General features: G+C 62.5%; 1 protein-coding gene across 2 annotated transcripts; it reads right to left on the bottom strand.

The window, feature by feature from the left end:
* Positions 1–1,034: 1,034 nt before the first annotated feature.
* On the bottom strand, positions 1,035–12,963 carry ENDOV (endonuclease V). 2 transcript variants are annotated; one of them, XM_043585771.1, is made up of 9 exons: positions 12,867–12,963; positions 12,389–12,560; positions 7,709–7,843; positions 7,433–7,472; positions 6,427–6,539; positions 5,235–5,303; positions 4,830–4,958; positions 2,196–2,269; positions 1,035–1,560 (listed from the first exon to the last, which is right to left on the bottom strand). In XM_043585771.1, the coding sequence occupies exons 1-9, from the start codon at positions 12,920–12,922 to the stop codon at positions 1,428–1,430; spliced, it is 921 nt and encodes a 306-aa protein (XP_043441706.1). In that variant the 5' UTR covers positions 12,923–12,963; the 3' UTR covers positions 1,035–1,427. The 2 variants fall into 2 exon arrangements, with proteins under 2 accessions (XP_043441706.1, XP_043441708.1); XM_043585773.1 differs by lacking the exon at positions 7,709–7,843 and having other exon boundaries at positions 12,867–12,937.
* Between the last annotated feature and the right edge of the window lie 2,871 nt (positions 12,964–15,834).

Genomic DNA, 15,834 nt, shown 5'->3' with positions numbered 1-15,834 from the left:
GCCTGCTCAGCCAGCCGGCTGGGGCTGGGGCCGGGTCCAGCTTGGCCACGCTGGCACAGTGCCACGTGTGTGCAGGCTACTTCGGAGCCCTTGGTGGGCAGGCTGGGGCCCCATCCGAGGGCTACTGTTTCCCTTGTCCATGGGCCCCGGGGTGGGGGCGGAAACTGGGCGCCCCCGAGACCATGCGGAGCCTGCCCGGACCTCCGTGCCCTTCTGTGGGGCAGGGCCGCGACTCCGTCGCCAGCCCTCCCTGTCCTGCTTCGGACCCTCCTCCCAGAACCCAGATCTCACCAGGGCCTCGCGGGGAACGCGGGCAGGTACGCGAGGTGCCGAGCTCCCGGGGCTGCTGGCCTCCCGTGGGGTTCGGGGCAAGTGCGCCCAGCACCGGATGACAGACTGCAGACATTCGCCTACTCCATCCACCAAGCCGGGCTGCTCGGAACCCCGGCAGAAACGGGCTCCGAGCGCGAGGTCGCAGCCTCAGAGCTCCTCCCGACGGCGTGTCGTGCCTTCTCGAGGGACAGCCCGTGTCTCAGTTCCAAAGCAGTGACAGCCGGGGCACCGAGGGCAGGGGTGAGATGACAGCTGCGTGTGCTGGGGCGCCGGGTCCGACGTCAGGGGCACAGCACCCGGGAGCCGGGGGTCCTGGTCCCAGCGCCGGCAGAAGCAGAAGCTGGCTTGAGAAAGGAGGGGTGGCGCCAGGGGGCCGCCTGGGGAGGCAGGGGGAGCAAGACAGGAGGACAGAGCCTGGCCTGGCCCTTCCCACGTGCGGGAGTCCCCTTGAAGGCACCTGCGGAAACTGCTCACCCCGCCGGGCCACGGCGGAGAGCCCAGAAGCACCCGGAGGGAACCCACAGCCCCACCCGCCCTGGGGCGGCCCTGCTTCCCTCAAGTGGGGAGCCCGGCTCAGCCTCCTGCAGCCACCGGGCCTCCCAAGGGGCGCAGGCAGAGCAGGGTGCGGCCCCAACTGCACCTGAGAGACAAGGGAAGCGCTGGTGTGAAAACCAACGCCAGAAAATAAAATCGCGAAGGCGAAAACACAACGGCGTGTGCACGTGAAGGAGCAGCTGGACGAGAGGCCACGAATGCACGTGCAGTCGGGCAGTCTTAAGCCCCCTGGGGTGTTTTCAGAGAAAAAACAAAGACACCCCGAACCCCACGAACCCTGAACGTCCTTCCCGTGCCCCTGGGAAAGCAACGTCACGCTCCCTCCGGGTCTGGCGCTTTGCCGCGTGACATCTGTCTCCGGCCGAGCTCCTGCAGCCTCGAGACCCAGACCACGGGGCAGGCGGTGGCCGGGCCCGTGGCCGTCCCTGTGGGCGGTGCGGCCAGTGTGTCCTGCAGCCTGGGCGCTCCACCAGCTGCCGTGGGCACCACGGCCCCATTACCGTCCAGGCAGGAGCGGGAAGCCGGGCGGCTGGAGGGTTTCACTGCGCGCAGCTCGGCTCCATGCTCACTGCCGCTGGGCGCGTGGGTCTGGGGCTTTCTGCTGTCTCGGGGGGCCTGCCCTCATCTTCGAGCTCTTCTGAGCCTCCCTTTGGCCTCTGTACCTTCTGGCTCCTGGTGATGACATGGAGAAAGGGCAGCATCAAAGGCAGAGCCAGCCCAGAGTTCCCCGTGCTCCCCACGTGGTCCCCGCAGCTGCTGCTGACTCGAGAAGGAGCAGACTGTGCCGTGTGCACTCCAGCTGGCCAGCCCCCGTCCCTGGGGGAGCTCGGGGGTCCCTCCGTTCTCAAAACAGCCCAGCTGGGCCTCGGACAGCCCTGGGCTTCGGGAAAAAGGAGCTCGAGGAAACGCCGACTGGAGCCTCTCTGCTGCTCATCAAGACCACGCCTCAGTCTCCTCGCGTGTAAAGCGGGGTCACAGTGTCCGCCTCGTGCTGCTGTCAGGGCCAGATAACCCGCCCCTGCCGGCTGTGACATCCCTGCCAGGCTCCCCCACAAGAAGCTGCCGGCATAGGAATCACCGTGCCTGGCGTGCAGACAGGGAAACCGAGGCCCGGGAGTGTGATCACCAGAGCTGGTGGTGCAGAGCCGGGTCGAGGACCGGTCCATCTGATGGGGTGCCCAGGCCCCACATCCTTCCACCTCAGTGTCCCACCCCAGCAGGGACTCTGTCCTTCGCCCGGCACCGCGGGGAAGCCATCCCGCCAGGACGGCCCCACATCGTCCCCTGCGGGTGCCCCCAGCACTCACCTGTCCTGCCCTGGTGCGGGGGGCGTGGGGGCTCCCAGGGTCCTGCGGATGTAGTCTCGAGAACGGATGTCAGCCTGAGGAGAGGGCGGCTCAGTGAGAGATGGTGGCCTCGGGACAAGCCTCCACCTCACGGCCTGGTGGAGGCGCTCTCGCGTCCCCAAGAGCCCACAGAGGGTACTCCAGGCCGCCACAGGGACAAAGGCTCCAGCCCCGTGGGCGGCACACTGCCAGGCCCCCCGGTCAAGGCCCTGTGATGGCCAAGTCCCCGCAGGGCCCGAGTGCACAGCTGGGGTGGAGGCTCTGGCTCGTCCCCCACGTTTCCTGGGGCCGCTCGGCTCGTGCTCGGCTTGTGGCTTGTGCTTTCCGTAGGTTTCGCTTCTGCTTGAACCCCCTCCTCCGAGGAGTCTCCTCAGCCCAGCCAGTCTGGCTCCCCAGCTCGTGTCTGTTACGACCCCCTCCCTGGGAAGTGTCTACAGAAAGTCCTGCAAAGTCACTGTGACGGACGGGACCGAGGCAGACTTGAGGGACAGAAGCTCAGGCCGGAATGGAACCCTCTCCCACACACCGGCCCCTCCGCAGGGTGATCGCACTGGCCTCGGGAAGGCCCCTGATCCCGGCTCAGATGGGCTTAGCCCCCTTCAGGCCACAAGACTACAGGCCACAGCAGTTAATCCCTCCAAATGCTGTTCCAGAGTGAACAAGCAGGCAGGACGGGGGAGGGCAGTGGGATACTCTGGTGGGAAGCCCCCCACCCTCCTGCCTTTCCCTGCAGCAGCCAGGACCGACCTGACCAGACAGCCCACGCCTGGCACCAGAGGGCTGCCTTGCTGGCCTGGGGTGGGGGGACCCACAGACTCCATGGAGAGAAAAAAGCAGGCACGCAATCCCCTCTCTCAGCCTCTCCTGGGGGCTTCCAGAAGTAACAAAGAGAACAAAGTGCTGACAGGCCAGTGGCCCAGGATGGATATGGGTCAAGAGACGATCGGGGCTGCGGGACAGGGCCCTCCCCCCACGGCCAGAGCGGGAACGGGGACTGCGGGGTCCTGGCACAGGCGGCTGCTTCTCCCCCTTGGGAGGGCAGGCCCAGGAACCCGGCGGGCTCCTCTCTAGGGCAAACGCACAGTCCTTGCCTGCCTTGGAAGTGTCCAAGGTACTTTACAGGCCATTCTCCACCTGCAAGGATGGGGTCACTGTCCACACGGGGGGCAGAGAGAGGCGTGGAAGGACTGTGCCAGCACCACAGAGTTCTTGGCTCTAGAAGTCTCGGGAGAGTTGCTAGGTTTCTCCCAGAGACAGGGTCAAGGGAAGAGTTAAGGCCTCCAGGGAAGGGAAGGGGAGGGGAGGGCGGGCGTGAACGTCACAGCTTGAAGACCCACGACCTAGGAACCCAGCGGAGCCCTGGACAGGGACAGGGACAGGGACAGGGAGGCTGAGGCTGGTGGGAGCTCCGTGCCGGGGCAGCAGGGGCTGGGAGCCACAGCCGCACGTGGGCTACTGCTGCCCCCTGCAGGCCGCCCTGCACACCAGCAGCTGGGGAAGGTCCCAGGCCCCCAGGAGGCGGCGGGAGGCGAGGGCAGCAGGGCCGGGGCAGAGCCAGGTGTCACCAGGGCGCTGGGCCGTGTGGACTGGCTCTCGGCAGTCTGGCCGGGGCTCCTCTGCCCAGCCGCCTAGAGCTGAGCCGGCACAGGCCATGGGGAGATGGCGGAAGCAGCAGGTTCCAGGGAGACCTCCAGGCACCCTGCCCTCCCGTCCTGTGGCCGCACTAAACCGGGAACCTGCACAGGCCAGCACCTGTTCTCTAGAGGGGCTCCCCCAGCTCCTCGGAGCCGCCCACAGAGCCGCAGGCCGGGACTCACAGCCGGGTCCCTGTGGGCGAGTCTCCAGCATCCATCCGGGCAGCCTCGATCACGGGCCCGCGCCTCCCCGGCCCCAGCTCCAGCGACACCTTCCTCTCGCTCTCCTGGCATCGAATTCCTTCCCACCCCAGGGCCTTTGCAGATGGGGGTCCTTGGGCCTGGACCACCTTTCCCCCTCCTCTGGCCGCTCTCTTCCCGAGGAGAGCTTCTCACGAGTCCTCATTCCGTGGGCCTCTCTGGGACACACACCTACCTATGACGAGACTCCCTGTCACGACTGAGCTCACCAACGCGGGCCCACAGGCCATCTTGAGCTCAGCTCTCGTCTCCTCCAGGCTGAGCTTTTTCCCAGCTGAGCCACCTTGTTCCCCCAAGTTCTGCCCACCCTCCCCCCACCCCACTTTAGGTGCTAGGTGCCCGGCACAGCCACATCCTGCAATCTCCTGACCGAGGACTCTGGTACAGCCGGAGCCTCCCCAGCAGAGGACGGCTGTTCCCCACCCCCCCAGGCCGGCGGGGCGGGTCGGGCCCCCGAGGGGATGGCTGGGAGTTGGCAGGACACTGTGCCGCCTGAGCAGATTCTCCCAGTGACCCCGGTAGGGTGCGTAGGAGGCCGAGGAGAAGTGGAGCACGGCAGACACGGGGCCTGGGCGGAGCAGGGCCCCAGGATGAACTCTGGTCCCCTCCCCTCCCTCCAGGGCCCAGCGTGGCCCCATCAGGCCCTTCCACAGGCGCCTGCGTCGAGGGAAGTCCAGGAGGCGCACGCCGGCCCACCCACCTGGCGCACGGGCTCCGGGATCCGAAACCTGCAGCAGCCTCGGGTCAGGCGCACGGCCGCCTCCAGGCTGATCTTGTGGCCCACAGAGACATAGAGCGGCTTGGTGCTGTGGTCGTGGCTCCTCAGGGCCTGGGACAAGGCAGGCGAAGTCAGGGCACGGTAGAGACAAGCCCTGGGGGCTTCGGGCCGACCATGCGTCCGGGGGCCGGGTGGGGCACGCGCAGCCCGGAGCTCCCCTCGGCACAGCCGAGAGTGCCGGGCAGGGGTGAAAGGTGCAGGCCCTCCCCCCGCCCCAGGGACCAGTCAGGGTGGCAGGGGGAGGTGGACGGGGTCTGGTGCACACGGACAGGCGCCTGCCCCTCTGTGGGTGCCATCTCGGTGGCGCGCAGGCCCCTGGCCGCTCACCATGCCCAGCACGGTCCCAGAGCCCCCCGTCAGAGGAAACGAGTCTCCTCCAGCCCGCAGGAGTCCTATCTGGAAAACAGGAAAACACACACACACACAGAAGAAGTCTTTTCTCGGGGAAGGGCGGAGGGCAGGCCTGTCCATGTCTGAGGCCGCGCAGCCGCCAGGCAAGGGGAGGACGGGCGAGTCTGTGCGTGGGCTGCAGCCCAGGCCGTGCTCACCCCCATGCCATCAGCGGGCTCGGCGTCCGGGAGGCCTTCCCCGGCAGCGTCCAACCCTGACGAGGCTGTCGGACCTCAGTTCCCTCCTTGTTCTGTGCACGAGGTGCCCGGGGCCCAGGAAGGGGCAGCCCGCCCAGGCCGCGGTGCTGACGGGGGGGGGGGGGGGGCTGCCAGGCTGGGACGAAGGCTGGCGCCCACCCGCCCGGCCTGGCCGCTGGGTACACGGACGCCACCTGGGCCGGAACCACCGCCTGGCGCTCTTTCTCCCGCGAGGGACTTAGGCATGTTGGATTCACCCCAGCAAGGCTTTTGTTAGGGGTGGGGACTGGTCCACCGAGTGTCTCAGGAGTCTCGTCAGTTTGCTCTGGGGTCCCCGTCAACTCAACAAAACTATTCTGCACAGACACGGGACTGCCCGGGACTGCCCGCAGGAGTGATCACTGTTCTCAGCATCAGCCATCTAGCGGTGGGGCTGGGCACGTCTCCGGCTCCCTCCGGAGTGGCTGTCACATTCCCAAAGCCAGCCTTGAGGGGGCCGAAGGAGGGAGATGCTGGGAGAAGGTGGGGACGAGTACAGAGGGCCACATGGGCTCCCAAATGTCCTGCGCGCAGTAACCGGAGGCCCTTCCCCTACACGGGGCACCACAGCAGTGCAAACGTAGCGGGGACGGGAGAGGCAAGCCTGTGCCTTGGGGCTGGGAGAGCTCGGAGGGCACTCGTCCGGCCTGGGAGTCTGCTGCCGTGACCCCCGAGCCGTGAGGGACACACAGGCCACGCAGAGAGAAAAGTGGGTCCTTCTTACTCCGGGTTAGGGAGCCAGGACGGGGAGGACGGTGCCAGCAGGCAAGGGCGGGAACAGAGGCTCGTACGGGGCGGGCTCTGGGGCTGGCACAGGCACGTGCCCAGCCTGTGCGCCCCCACAGGCCCTCTCCTTGCCCTCCCCTGGGGCAGGGCATCGCCCCATCCCTCACCTTCTCCTTGTGCTGGGTGTTGTTCTCCAGGCCATCGACCTGCAGGAGTTTCTTGGCCACCCCAATGCAGGGCAGGTCCGTGAGGACGCCGAGGTGACAGGCCACCCCAAAGCCTACAGGGGCAGAGGGTGAGGCTGGGCTCATGGGGCAGCGAGCCAGGGCGACCAGAGACAGCGTGGAGACTGGGGACAATCCAGAACCCGCCGCAGCTCCCCAGGTAAACAGAAGCCTATCGGCAGACTGAGCCCTGGGGAGCCAGGACGCGGATGGCCAACCTGACCCGGAACGTGGCCCTCGCCCCGCTTCACGGTCACCAGGCGGAGGACGCCCCCTTCCCTTTGGCGACATCAGGAGCCTGATTAGCTCACGATACTTCATCCCGTTTCTCCTTCTGCTTTCTGGCACTTTCCATCCTTTCTCTTTTGCAGCTGCCACCAGGCCTCTGCGTCACCCTCCCAACACACTCTTGGGGCTCCGGCCAGGCAGTGCGTAGTCACACGCTGGCACCCAGGGTTCTCGAGGCAGTGGCCAAAACGTCTGACGCCAGCCCTTCCCAGATCCCTGTGCGGCCCCACCCCCGGGCTCGTGACTTCTCCCTCAGTCACTCTCTCCGGGGTCAGCACCCCGGCACCCAGGCGGGGGCAAGTTCCCCAGTGCCAGTGGGGAGCGGGCACTCCTGTCCGGCTTCAGTGGGCCTGTCAGAGCTCCGGGTGGGTAGCGGCGGGACAGGCCAGCTGAGCAGCAGTCGGGACCAGAGTGGCCGAGGGCACCTGAGACGGGCCAGCATGGAGCACTAGGGGAGGCCTCAGGGGGCAGGCAGGGAAGAGGCAGGGGTGACAAGAAGCAGGTTCTCTACTGGGTGGGGTCCTGACCAGGACAGCCAGCCCAGGGGGGAGCGGCCAGGGCCAGGCCGGCAGCAGAGGGTCCTGGGCAGGGGGCGGGCCCTCTGTGAGGGGACCGTCAGAACCGTCCCCTTCTGGGCCCTGTCTTTCAGGGGCAGGGTTACCTCGGTGGTGGAGAAGCCCATTTCCATCCACAAGGAGCACCTGGAAGAACCACACGTGACAGTCAGCCAGCCGGACTGCCCCTCCCCCGTCAGGCCGGGGCAGCCTGGAGCAGGTGGGGTGGGCTCACCACTTCCGGGGGTGGGAGGCTTTTTGGGAGATCCGGCAAAAGCGCGCCCTCTCCAGGGAGGTCAGAGACCTCGGCCTGCAGTGGGTGACATGGCCTTCCCTCCTGGGTGGAAAGAGGGGGTCTCCCTCCTTGGAGTCGAGGTACCTGCCTGGGGCACGAGGCCGGGCTCCTTCTCCCGCAGCCGCCGCACCGCAGCCACCAGAAAGGGCACCTCTCGGAAGGCCAGGAAGCCCGACACGTAGGGAGCCGTCAGGCTAACCATGCGGCAGTCCTCATACACCACCTGTCGCCAGGCACCCGGTCACCGGCAGGCACGGCCCCCGGCTCCTGCCGGCCTTCAGCCTGTCACCCTGCAGCCCTTGGTTCGCTGCCGCCGGCTCCCTCCCCTTCTCCCGCCCCCCCCCAACTCCTCCTCTCGGCCTCCCTCTCTGGGGGGGCAGCTGTGAGGTGGCCAGGCGAGCACCGGGACCCCTCGAGCCCCTCCGCCGCCCCACGCCGCCCCCGCTGGGCTTCGGGGAGGCTCAGAGAAGACAGAGCACAAGAAGCACGTGTGTGAAGCGGCACCAGAGTGAGGATGTTACTGTTGCCCACTAGCAGGGGACTTGGGGGAGGAGAGGCCGGGTCTTCACAGAGAAAGCAGCCACAAGACAGACAACCCCAGCTTCGTGGAAAGAGTTCAGAGACTCAGAAAAGGACAGGCAGGGCCTCAGAGCTGGGCAATCTGGAAGAGACGAGGGGTTCCCGGGGACAGGACAGTGCAAAGAGCCCCAGGGCCCTTTCGAAACCACAACCTCAGCCCTCCCCCAAAGCTGGGCTCTCCCCACCTGTGCCCCCACGAGGGAGGGGGCACGTGCCCCAGCATCTCTGTCAATGACTCCCGGGAACCTTCTCCAACTGCCAGTGACCCAAAGCGGGCAGGGTCTCCCGTGACGACGACCGCGGCACCGGACTCACAGGGAACCCAGCAGACCGGAGTGCTGAGCCCCACACGACAGGGTGACTTCACAGGAACACGCGTGAAGTTAAGCGTGGCCTGAGTTCTCACAGGATGATGGCCGCTTATCTCTGAATCTGTCCGCACAAGTTCCAGAAACTAGAGATCTACAAGGAGAGGGCAAACACTCCCCGACACCATCTCACAGCGTAACCGAGGGATGAGCCTGTCGTGACTGTCGGTGTGCGCCTCTGTGCGGAAGTAAACAGCCCGGGACGGCAGAGCCCGCTCTAGACGTGCACTGGGCAAGGCCGGGGGCACCTACGGGACGAGACCCGTAGGCAGCCCGGCCAGCCGGGACCTGGAGAAGAGGCCTGGAAGGCCACAGGGCCAGCAGCGGCCTTCTCGGGGAGGGGAGAAGCAGGAGAGCCCTGCAGGGTTGCGGTGAAGAAAACGAGGTCAGAAGCGTGAGGTTCTTCAGAAACAAGAGTGCCAAGAATCAGAAGGCGTGCTGCCTATCTTCACCTCAGGAAAGGACACCATTCGCTGGAGCGACCACACCTCACTGTCCCTCATGAGCTAAGAAGCCCGGCCAGCCACCCAGACCCCAGCCCTCCAGACCCGGTTAAATCCGACTTTCACTGGACGAGCAGTGAAAGGCCGTACAAACCCGGACAGAAATAATCCAAGCCCATCAGTGATGAAACAAATGCTGCCCCTAGCCAGCTGTGCGGCAGAGGAAAATTAACTATTCTTAAGTGGCACGTGGAGAACACAAGGCAAAAATTAAAAACTTGGAATGGAAATACACAAAAACACAAGAAAGACAGAAAGACCAGAGCTCATGACTACAGAAGAAACACAAGGCAAGAGAGCCGAACTAGTAAATAGAGCACTTAAAGCCACAACGCAAAAAATGTTCCAAAAATAAAAGGAAATCTGACCCCGCATGTTCAGAAAGCCAAGTGTGAACTTGGAGAAACGGACCCGGAACAGCCAGATCAAGAAGTAACTTGTGAAAAAAAAAAAAGAAAAAAAAAAAAAAAAAAAGAGTAAAGGAAACACAGGCAACATACTGGACAACCCGTCACTCCCCACACGGTGTGACAGCAAGAGTGGACTTAAAATACACCCTAAGGGGCGACCAGGGGCCTCAGTAGGTTGATCGTCCACCTCTCGATCTCGGCTCAGGTCACGATCTCACGGTTCATGGCACTGAGCCCCCACGTTGGGCTCTGTTGACACGGCGGAGCCTGCTTGGGATTCCCTCTTTCTCCCTCCCTCCCTCCCACTCTTTCTCAAAATAAATAAAAAACATGAAAAAAAATCTTTAAAAAAATGTTAAACCTTTATAAGCTCAGAAAACAAGATAATACTTAAGAGGATACTGGGGAAATGAGCCGTGGAAAGGATTCAGGTGATGCTCTCGGATTGTAATGACCACTCCGAGGTCCGGTGATGACACTGCTGTCATGCGTAGAAGGCCATTCTCAGGACAGGCCTGCTGAGGTGCTCGGAGGTGAGCTGTCACCTCCGGGAGACGCTTTCGAATCCCTCAGTGCACACACACACACACACACACACACACACACACAGAAATCAGTCGGCAACAGGCGGATCTAAGTAGAGACTATTCAGGTGTCCAGTGTATTATTCTTTCAACGTTCACACATTTTCAGCTTAAAGATCTGGAAAAAGGAAAAAACTCAATTGTGGGAGCACCATGTGGACGGTCAGAATCTCTGTGAAGGTCTGCAGGTTTTGACCTGGGTCGAGGAAGTGGTGCCCCTACAAACTCCGTCTCAGGCTGCACGTAGGTCCGCCGGACTGGGGAGGAACTACATTCAAGGAGGATGGCGGGAAGGTCTGTCCTGCGCTCTGCCGCCTGAGGCACAGTCGATGGACCGACGTCACAGACAATTCAGCTTCCCGTGGAAAAGAACGCACTAACCGGGTGTCCAACTACGAACGGGCTGCGTGGTGAGACCACCATCCGCCAGGGCAACCAAGGAAAGGACTCCTGGCTGCCTGGAGGGTGGTTCAGTGCTCCCCACCCCGGCTGTGCTCTGTAATCACAGGGATGCTGTTTAAAGAAGAGGGTTTCCAGGCCGTCCACTGGGAGACCTTTTTTTTTCTTCAGGAAATGAGTTGGGGCTCTGGGGTCAATACATTTTTTAAAAACTTTATTGAGATAAATTTACTACCATAAAGTTCACTTGTTTGAAGTGTATAATTCAACGTTCTCGTTATTTATAGACTTGTACAACCGTGTAATTCTAGAATACTTTCACGACCGCCCCCAAGTAAACCTCACCTCCGTTAACACTCACACTGCATCTATCCCACTCCTTAGCCCTCGGCACCCAGGAATTTACTTTCCGTCTCTGGATTTGCCTGTGGAATTTGTATTTCTAAACACGCTTCCGGAGACTGACGGGGCAGATCTGTGCGATTAGGCGTTTGGGAGCCGCTGCGCCAGGCTCTGCCAGAACCCTTTCCCAGTGCAAGCTTCCGGAGCACAGGATGACGGGTGCCGACTCCATCCAAGCAGCGGGCACTCTGCTCCGTGCTGGGGCTCCGCGACAACACAGCATCACCCTACCCTCGAGAACCTACGCTTAGTGCGGTAACTTTTGAGTACAACGTAGAAGCGCTGCGTAAGAACGAGACCGAGGACAGGGATGAGAGCAGCTAGGGAAAAGGACAGACCGACGGGACTATGTGAACCGGGCCTTGAAAAGTGAGACGCTGTCCTAAGCTGTCCTATGCTAGGACACAGCTGTCCTAATAGTGCTATATTTATTTTTTGAGGGCTTACCACGTGCCAACCAGTTGCTTTCCGTGCATCTCTCATTTATCCCTCACCACAGCTAGCTACCAATAGTATTTTCATCCTTGCTTTAGAAAGGAGGAAATGGAGGCCCAGGGGGTTGAAGTGGGAGTGGCAGAGTGGAGGTAAAAACTTAGGCAGTCTGGCTCCCGCGTCCATGCCTTATTCCCAAGGCCATCCTACCAAGTGACCAGGCGACCTGGGAGGGCAGGGACTCTGGTTCCATTACCCCGCTACACCCAGCTCCTAGCCACGGCAGGTGCCCAGTACATTTTTGCTGAATTTTGACTCAAGGGGTCTTCCGAGTAAAGCACAAAGACACGGAGGCAGGAACATGCGGTCGTGGGGAGCAGGCAGATGAGCAGGGAGGGCGAGGCTGTGGGCTAAGAGCAAAGCGTTCCCTGTCCAGTCTTCCTGAACTGTTGACTCCAAATCAATCACGGGCACACTGCTCATTCCTTCACGTATCTGGGGGTCTTCTCTATGACAGGCATCGGGCTAGGTGCCTCAGGCTACAACTGGTGGGCATGACAACCTGATTTCTACCGTCGTGGAGTTTACATTCTGGTAGGAGAGGCAGATCCGCCAATCCCATCCCAGGCCGCCAATCCCGCAATGAAGAGAAAAGACAGGGGGACTGAGAGTAACTCCTGATCTTGCAGGGTGAGAGGGGTGCTTACCGGAGCACCTGAGACACAACTAGGGGGTGGCCAGGAGAATATTCCAGGGCAGGAAACACCAGTGTAAGGTCAGGCAGGCAGACAGAGCATGGCATGTGTGAGGAATCTAAAGAACTCCCGAGTGGGGAAAGGGGGTTGGTGACAGTCTAACCCACAGCGTCATATTAAGCTGGGTCAGATTCCCCAAGGGCCTTTACACTTGTTAGGAAGCACACAGAATCTCCTTCGGTTTTTACCTCCCTTCTCTTTCCTTCAGAGGCTGCCCCACCGACTAACGAAATCCTACAAAAGGAGAAGCGTGCTTCTGCGCTGGCCCTGTTCCCTGTCCCGCCTCTCTCACTAACGCAGCCCGCAGCCCGAGCGGGGCGGCCCCCGCGGGGTTACCTCGAGCTCAGGGTAGCTGAGCACCACCAGCGAGGCACAGGCGCTGACACTGTCTCCCTTCACAAAGGACACGTCCACGCCCCCGACCCTCCGCAGCCCCGAGAAGCCGGGGTCCCGCTGCCACGCCTCCGTGTCCCGGTCCACCACGAGGGCCTTCAGCTGGGCTTGCTCCCTGAGGGCAGACACACGTCCAGCGGGCCTCCCGGCCCCGCGGGGCTTGAGGCTCTTCCCCGGGGCACTCCCGGTCTCACCCCCCCCCCCCCCACTTCCCGGGGAGCCCGACCTCGGGGACGCCCCCTCCACGGTCTCACCTTCCGGCCCCCTGCACCGAGACGCGGCGCCGGAAGCGAGCGCCGCCAACCCCGCAGACTACAACTCCCGAAGGCCCTTTCGCCTGCGTGCCGGGCCTCCCCCCAGCCCTCCGCGGCCCCAGAGTCGCTCCAGCCCCCGCAAATTGGCTGTCACCCGACCCCATTACCTTATCCAGAGCGACAGGGTCTCCTTCGGAGGCAGCTCCGCCGCCTCCGTAGCCATGGCTCGGCCCCAAACGCCCCTTCCGGTGGCGTCCCTTCCTGGTGGCGTCACTTCCGGCTACTCGCGCGCAGGCGCCCTGCTGCTTTCGTGGCCTTGGCGCTTCTGGTTGGTGAACCCGGGTCCGGACGCCGCCGCCTGCTGGCGGGAGGCCGGCGGGGAGCCCTGCCCGCTCCTGGCCGCCCGCCCACCTGCCCCGCCCGGGTCTGAGCGGTCCCCGCCGCGCGCGGGCGCCTTCAACCGGGACGAAGGCTCGAGCGGCGACCAGAGCAGCTTCGAGACGGCGCGGGCTGCGGGCGGTAACTGGCGACGGCCGGGTTTGCTCGCAGCCTGGTCGGCGCCCGGTGCCCGGGGGTGGGTGTGGGAGGCGGGGGAGGCCGGCCGCCCGCGTCCCGCGCGCGGTGTGCAGTGCAGGGTGGGCGAGGCAGGGTGACCTTCCACGTCGGGCACCTCGCACCCTCCCCTCAGCTTCTGGCACCGGACGTGCCGAGCCGCCCGGACCCCATCACCGATCACCTGCCCTCTCCGCGGCTCGTGGGTTTGGGCTCGGTGATTTCCGTAAAAGCTTTGAGAGCACGGCGCAATCCTTAGTGGACCACACTCGCGAATTCGGGTGGGTCCTAGTGGGCCCACAGCCTCGCCCAGCAGACCAAACACGGACCACCTTTGGCACGTTGACGCTCACCCCAGGCTCCTCAATTTAACGAGCTCTTCGTGCCCGGCCTCGTGCGCGGTGCCGTGAGAATGGCAGGGATGCCTACTTTACCCTGGCCGTGGGAAAGTTAAGAGGAGCCCTGGGGGGTGAGTGGGAGACAGCATTCCACAAAGGGCACAGCACATGTAAGGGTCCTGGGGTTGAAAAGAGGTCGGTGTAGTTGAGGCACTGAAGGCAGCCAGTGAGACTGATAGGTAGCGATTTGACCCATGGTTTATATTCTCCCAGGGGAAATCGGGGAAGTGTGTGGATAAGAACTGTAGTCTGAATATAGATTTCAAGAGGAAATATGGAAGTTTGAAGTTCAGGAAAGGCTTTATGTAGCATTTGACAACCCACAGGTGTGGTGCTTAAATGGGGTGTCTTTGGATGGGATGGGAGCCCCCAGATGTGGGACAGTGATTGGTGGGAGTCGGTGGCACAGGCTGTGAAAGAATTCACCTGAGGCAGAACAGAGGAGATGGAAGGTTATTGAATACGCCGCAGGGGAGAAGCAGGCAGGGCAGGACAGTAGAGGAGAGGCTGTCTGCCAGGAGAGAGAAGGTGAGGAAGGGGCTTGTGCAAGGCCCTGGAACTGGCAAATGGGAGGGCCAAGGCCTACACTGGGGGCCATCTGGGATGTATTGTGTCGGCCTTGTACAGGGCGGTGCAGTGAGGATGAGGAGGCCCTTGGCTTGGGTAACTGGGGGCCACTCGTGGGCCTGTGGAGCTGGGGCCAAAGTTGCTCTGGGCTGAGGCTCTGCTGTGCTTGGGGGTGCGGGCAGTGGCCACCAGGGGGATGCTAGGGCCTGGGGCACCCTCCTAATCAGGATGGGTGTGGAGGAAGGGGCGAGGTTGAAGGCAGGCCTGTCTAGGATGTGCAAGGTCCCGGGGCAGCTTGCCTGGGCTCCGGCTAAGGCCCTTCCTCCATTTCTCTGCTCTTGCCTCAGTGGTCCCCCCAGATCCTTCCTCCTCAGAAGGAAGCAGGGCCCTGCTGTCCCCAGTACCCTGATGATGTGTGAAATGCTCAGCATCTGTGCGTTCCTGGTGCTGGTTTTCCAGTTGGAAATGGGAGCCATGAATGCTTGTGCATAAGTTTAATTAGTGACTAAGAAGGGACTGGAAGAAAGGCAGGAAGCGATGTGAATGCTAGCCATGGCTTGGATGGATGGTCACCCAGCTCGGGGCCTCAGGTTTTCTCCCTCAGCCCCATCCAGTAGCTCTCCAGGCCCCGCCGATACAGCAACTTCTCACTTAGCGCGTGGCTGTTAAGTCAGAGATGTGCCAGGGCCCGCGTGCGTGCCCAGACTTGGGCAGCGTTACCAACCCTAGCATTGCCTTTGCCGGCACCGTCTTCACGGTGAATGCTTATTTCTGGAAGTTCGTGTCTAGGTTAGCATCGCCTGGCTCTGGGAACAACCGACATAGCTCACGGCTGCCTCCGTGAACAAGTGATGGAATCCCGCAGCCCGTGACAAAAAGTGGCTAATTTACACACACGGTAAGGTCTTAAAGAGGAGACAGCAGGGCGCCTGGGTGGCTCAGTCGGTCGAGCGTCCGATTTCGGATCAGGTCACGATCTCACAGTTTGTGAGTTCAAGCCCTGCCTTCGCTGTTGACAGCCTCTGCTGTCGGCATGGAGCCTGCTTGGGATTCCGTCTCCCTCTCTCTGCCCCTCCCCTGTGCACTCGTGTGGCACACGTGCTCTCTCTCAAAAATAAACATTAAAAAAATAAACATTAAAAAGAAACAAAGAGGAGACAAAGTGCCGTTTCTGCCTGGGCGGGAAGAGGAGGGGTGCATTTGGGAAATGTGCAAAGGAACGGATGTGAACAGAGATGGGAACCGGGAGGAGGAGGGGGAGGATCGGCCAGGGGCCCGGAACAGAAGCTGCCGGAAGAGGAGTCTGACGGCAGGGGCGAGGCCTCCTCTAGAAGCCCCCAGTTTCTCTCCTGGAGGAGCCTCTCCATTTGGAAGAGAAAATGCAGTTTCCCCCTAAAGTGGGATTTTCCCGCTCGAATGTAAGCGGGCCGCTGGAAGCTCACAGTTTATCCCTCGTTACCCTGTCTTTCCTTCTGCAGAGGAAAGGTTTGCCCGTCTCGCAGCCCCGCTCTGTGAACAGAGGGGGCTCTCCGACAAGGTCAGCTGCAGCGCTGCTGTCTTCCGGCGAAGGCATTTCAGGCGGGGAATGGGGGGCTCGCCCTCTGAGGCCGAGGTGGAA

This window comes from Prionailurus bengalensis, chromosome E1, assembly GCF_016509475.1.
Source record: "Prionailurus bengalensis isolate Pbe53 chromosome E1, Fcat_Pben_1.1_paternal_pri, whole genome shotgun sequence".
Taxonomy (NCBI): domain Eukaryota; kingdom Metazoa; phylum Chordata; class Mammalia; order Carnivora; family Felidae; genus Prionailurus; species Prionailurus bengalensis.
This window is presented reverse-complemented; position numbering and strand designations above follow the sequence as displayed.

What these genes read in the sequence shown, in the direction of transcription:
- ENDOV (XM_043585771.1), bottom strand. Translation starts at nt 12,922, where the DNA reads ATGGCTACGGAGGCGGCGGAGCTGCCTCCGAAGGAGACCCTGTCGCTC. An exon ending in ACCCTGTCGCTCTGGATAAG is followed by an intron (nt 12,561 to 12,866) that starts GTAATGGGGTCG and finishes GTCTGCCCTCAG; the next exon opens with GGAGCAAGCCCAGCTGAAGG. An exon ending in TCCCGGAGCCCGTGCGCCAG is followed by an intron (nt 2,270 to 4,829) that starts GTGGGTGGGCCG and finishes CCCTCTCCTCAG; the next exon opens with GCTGACATCCGTTCTCGAGA.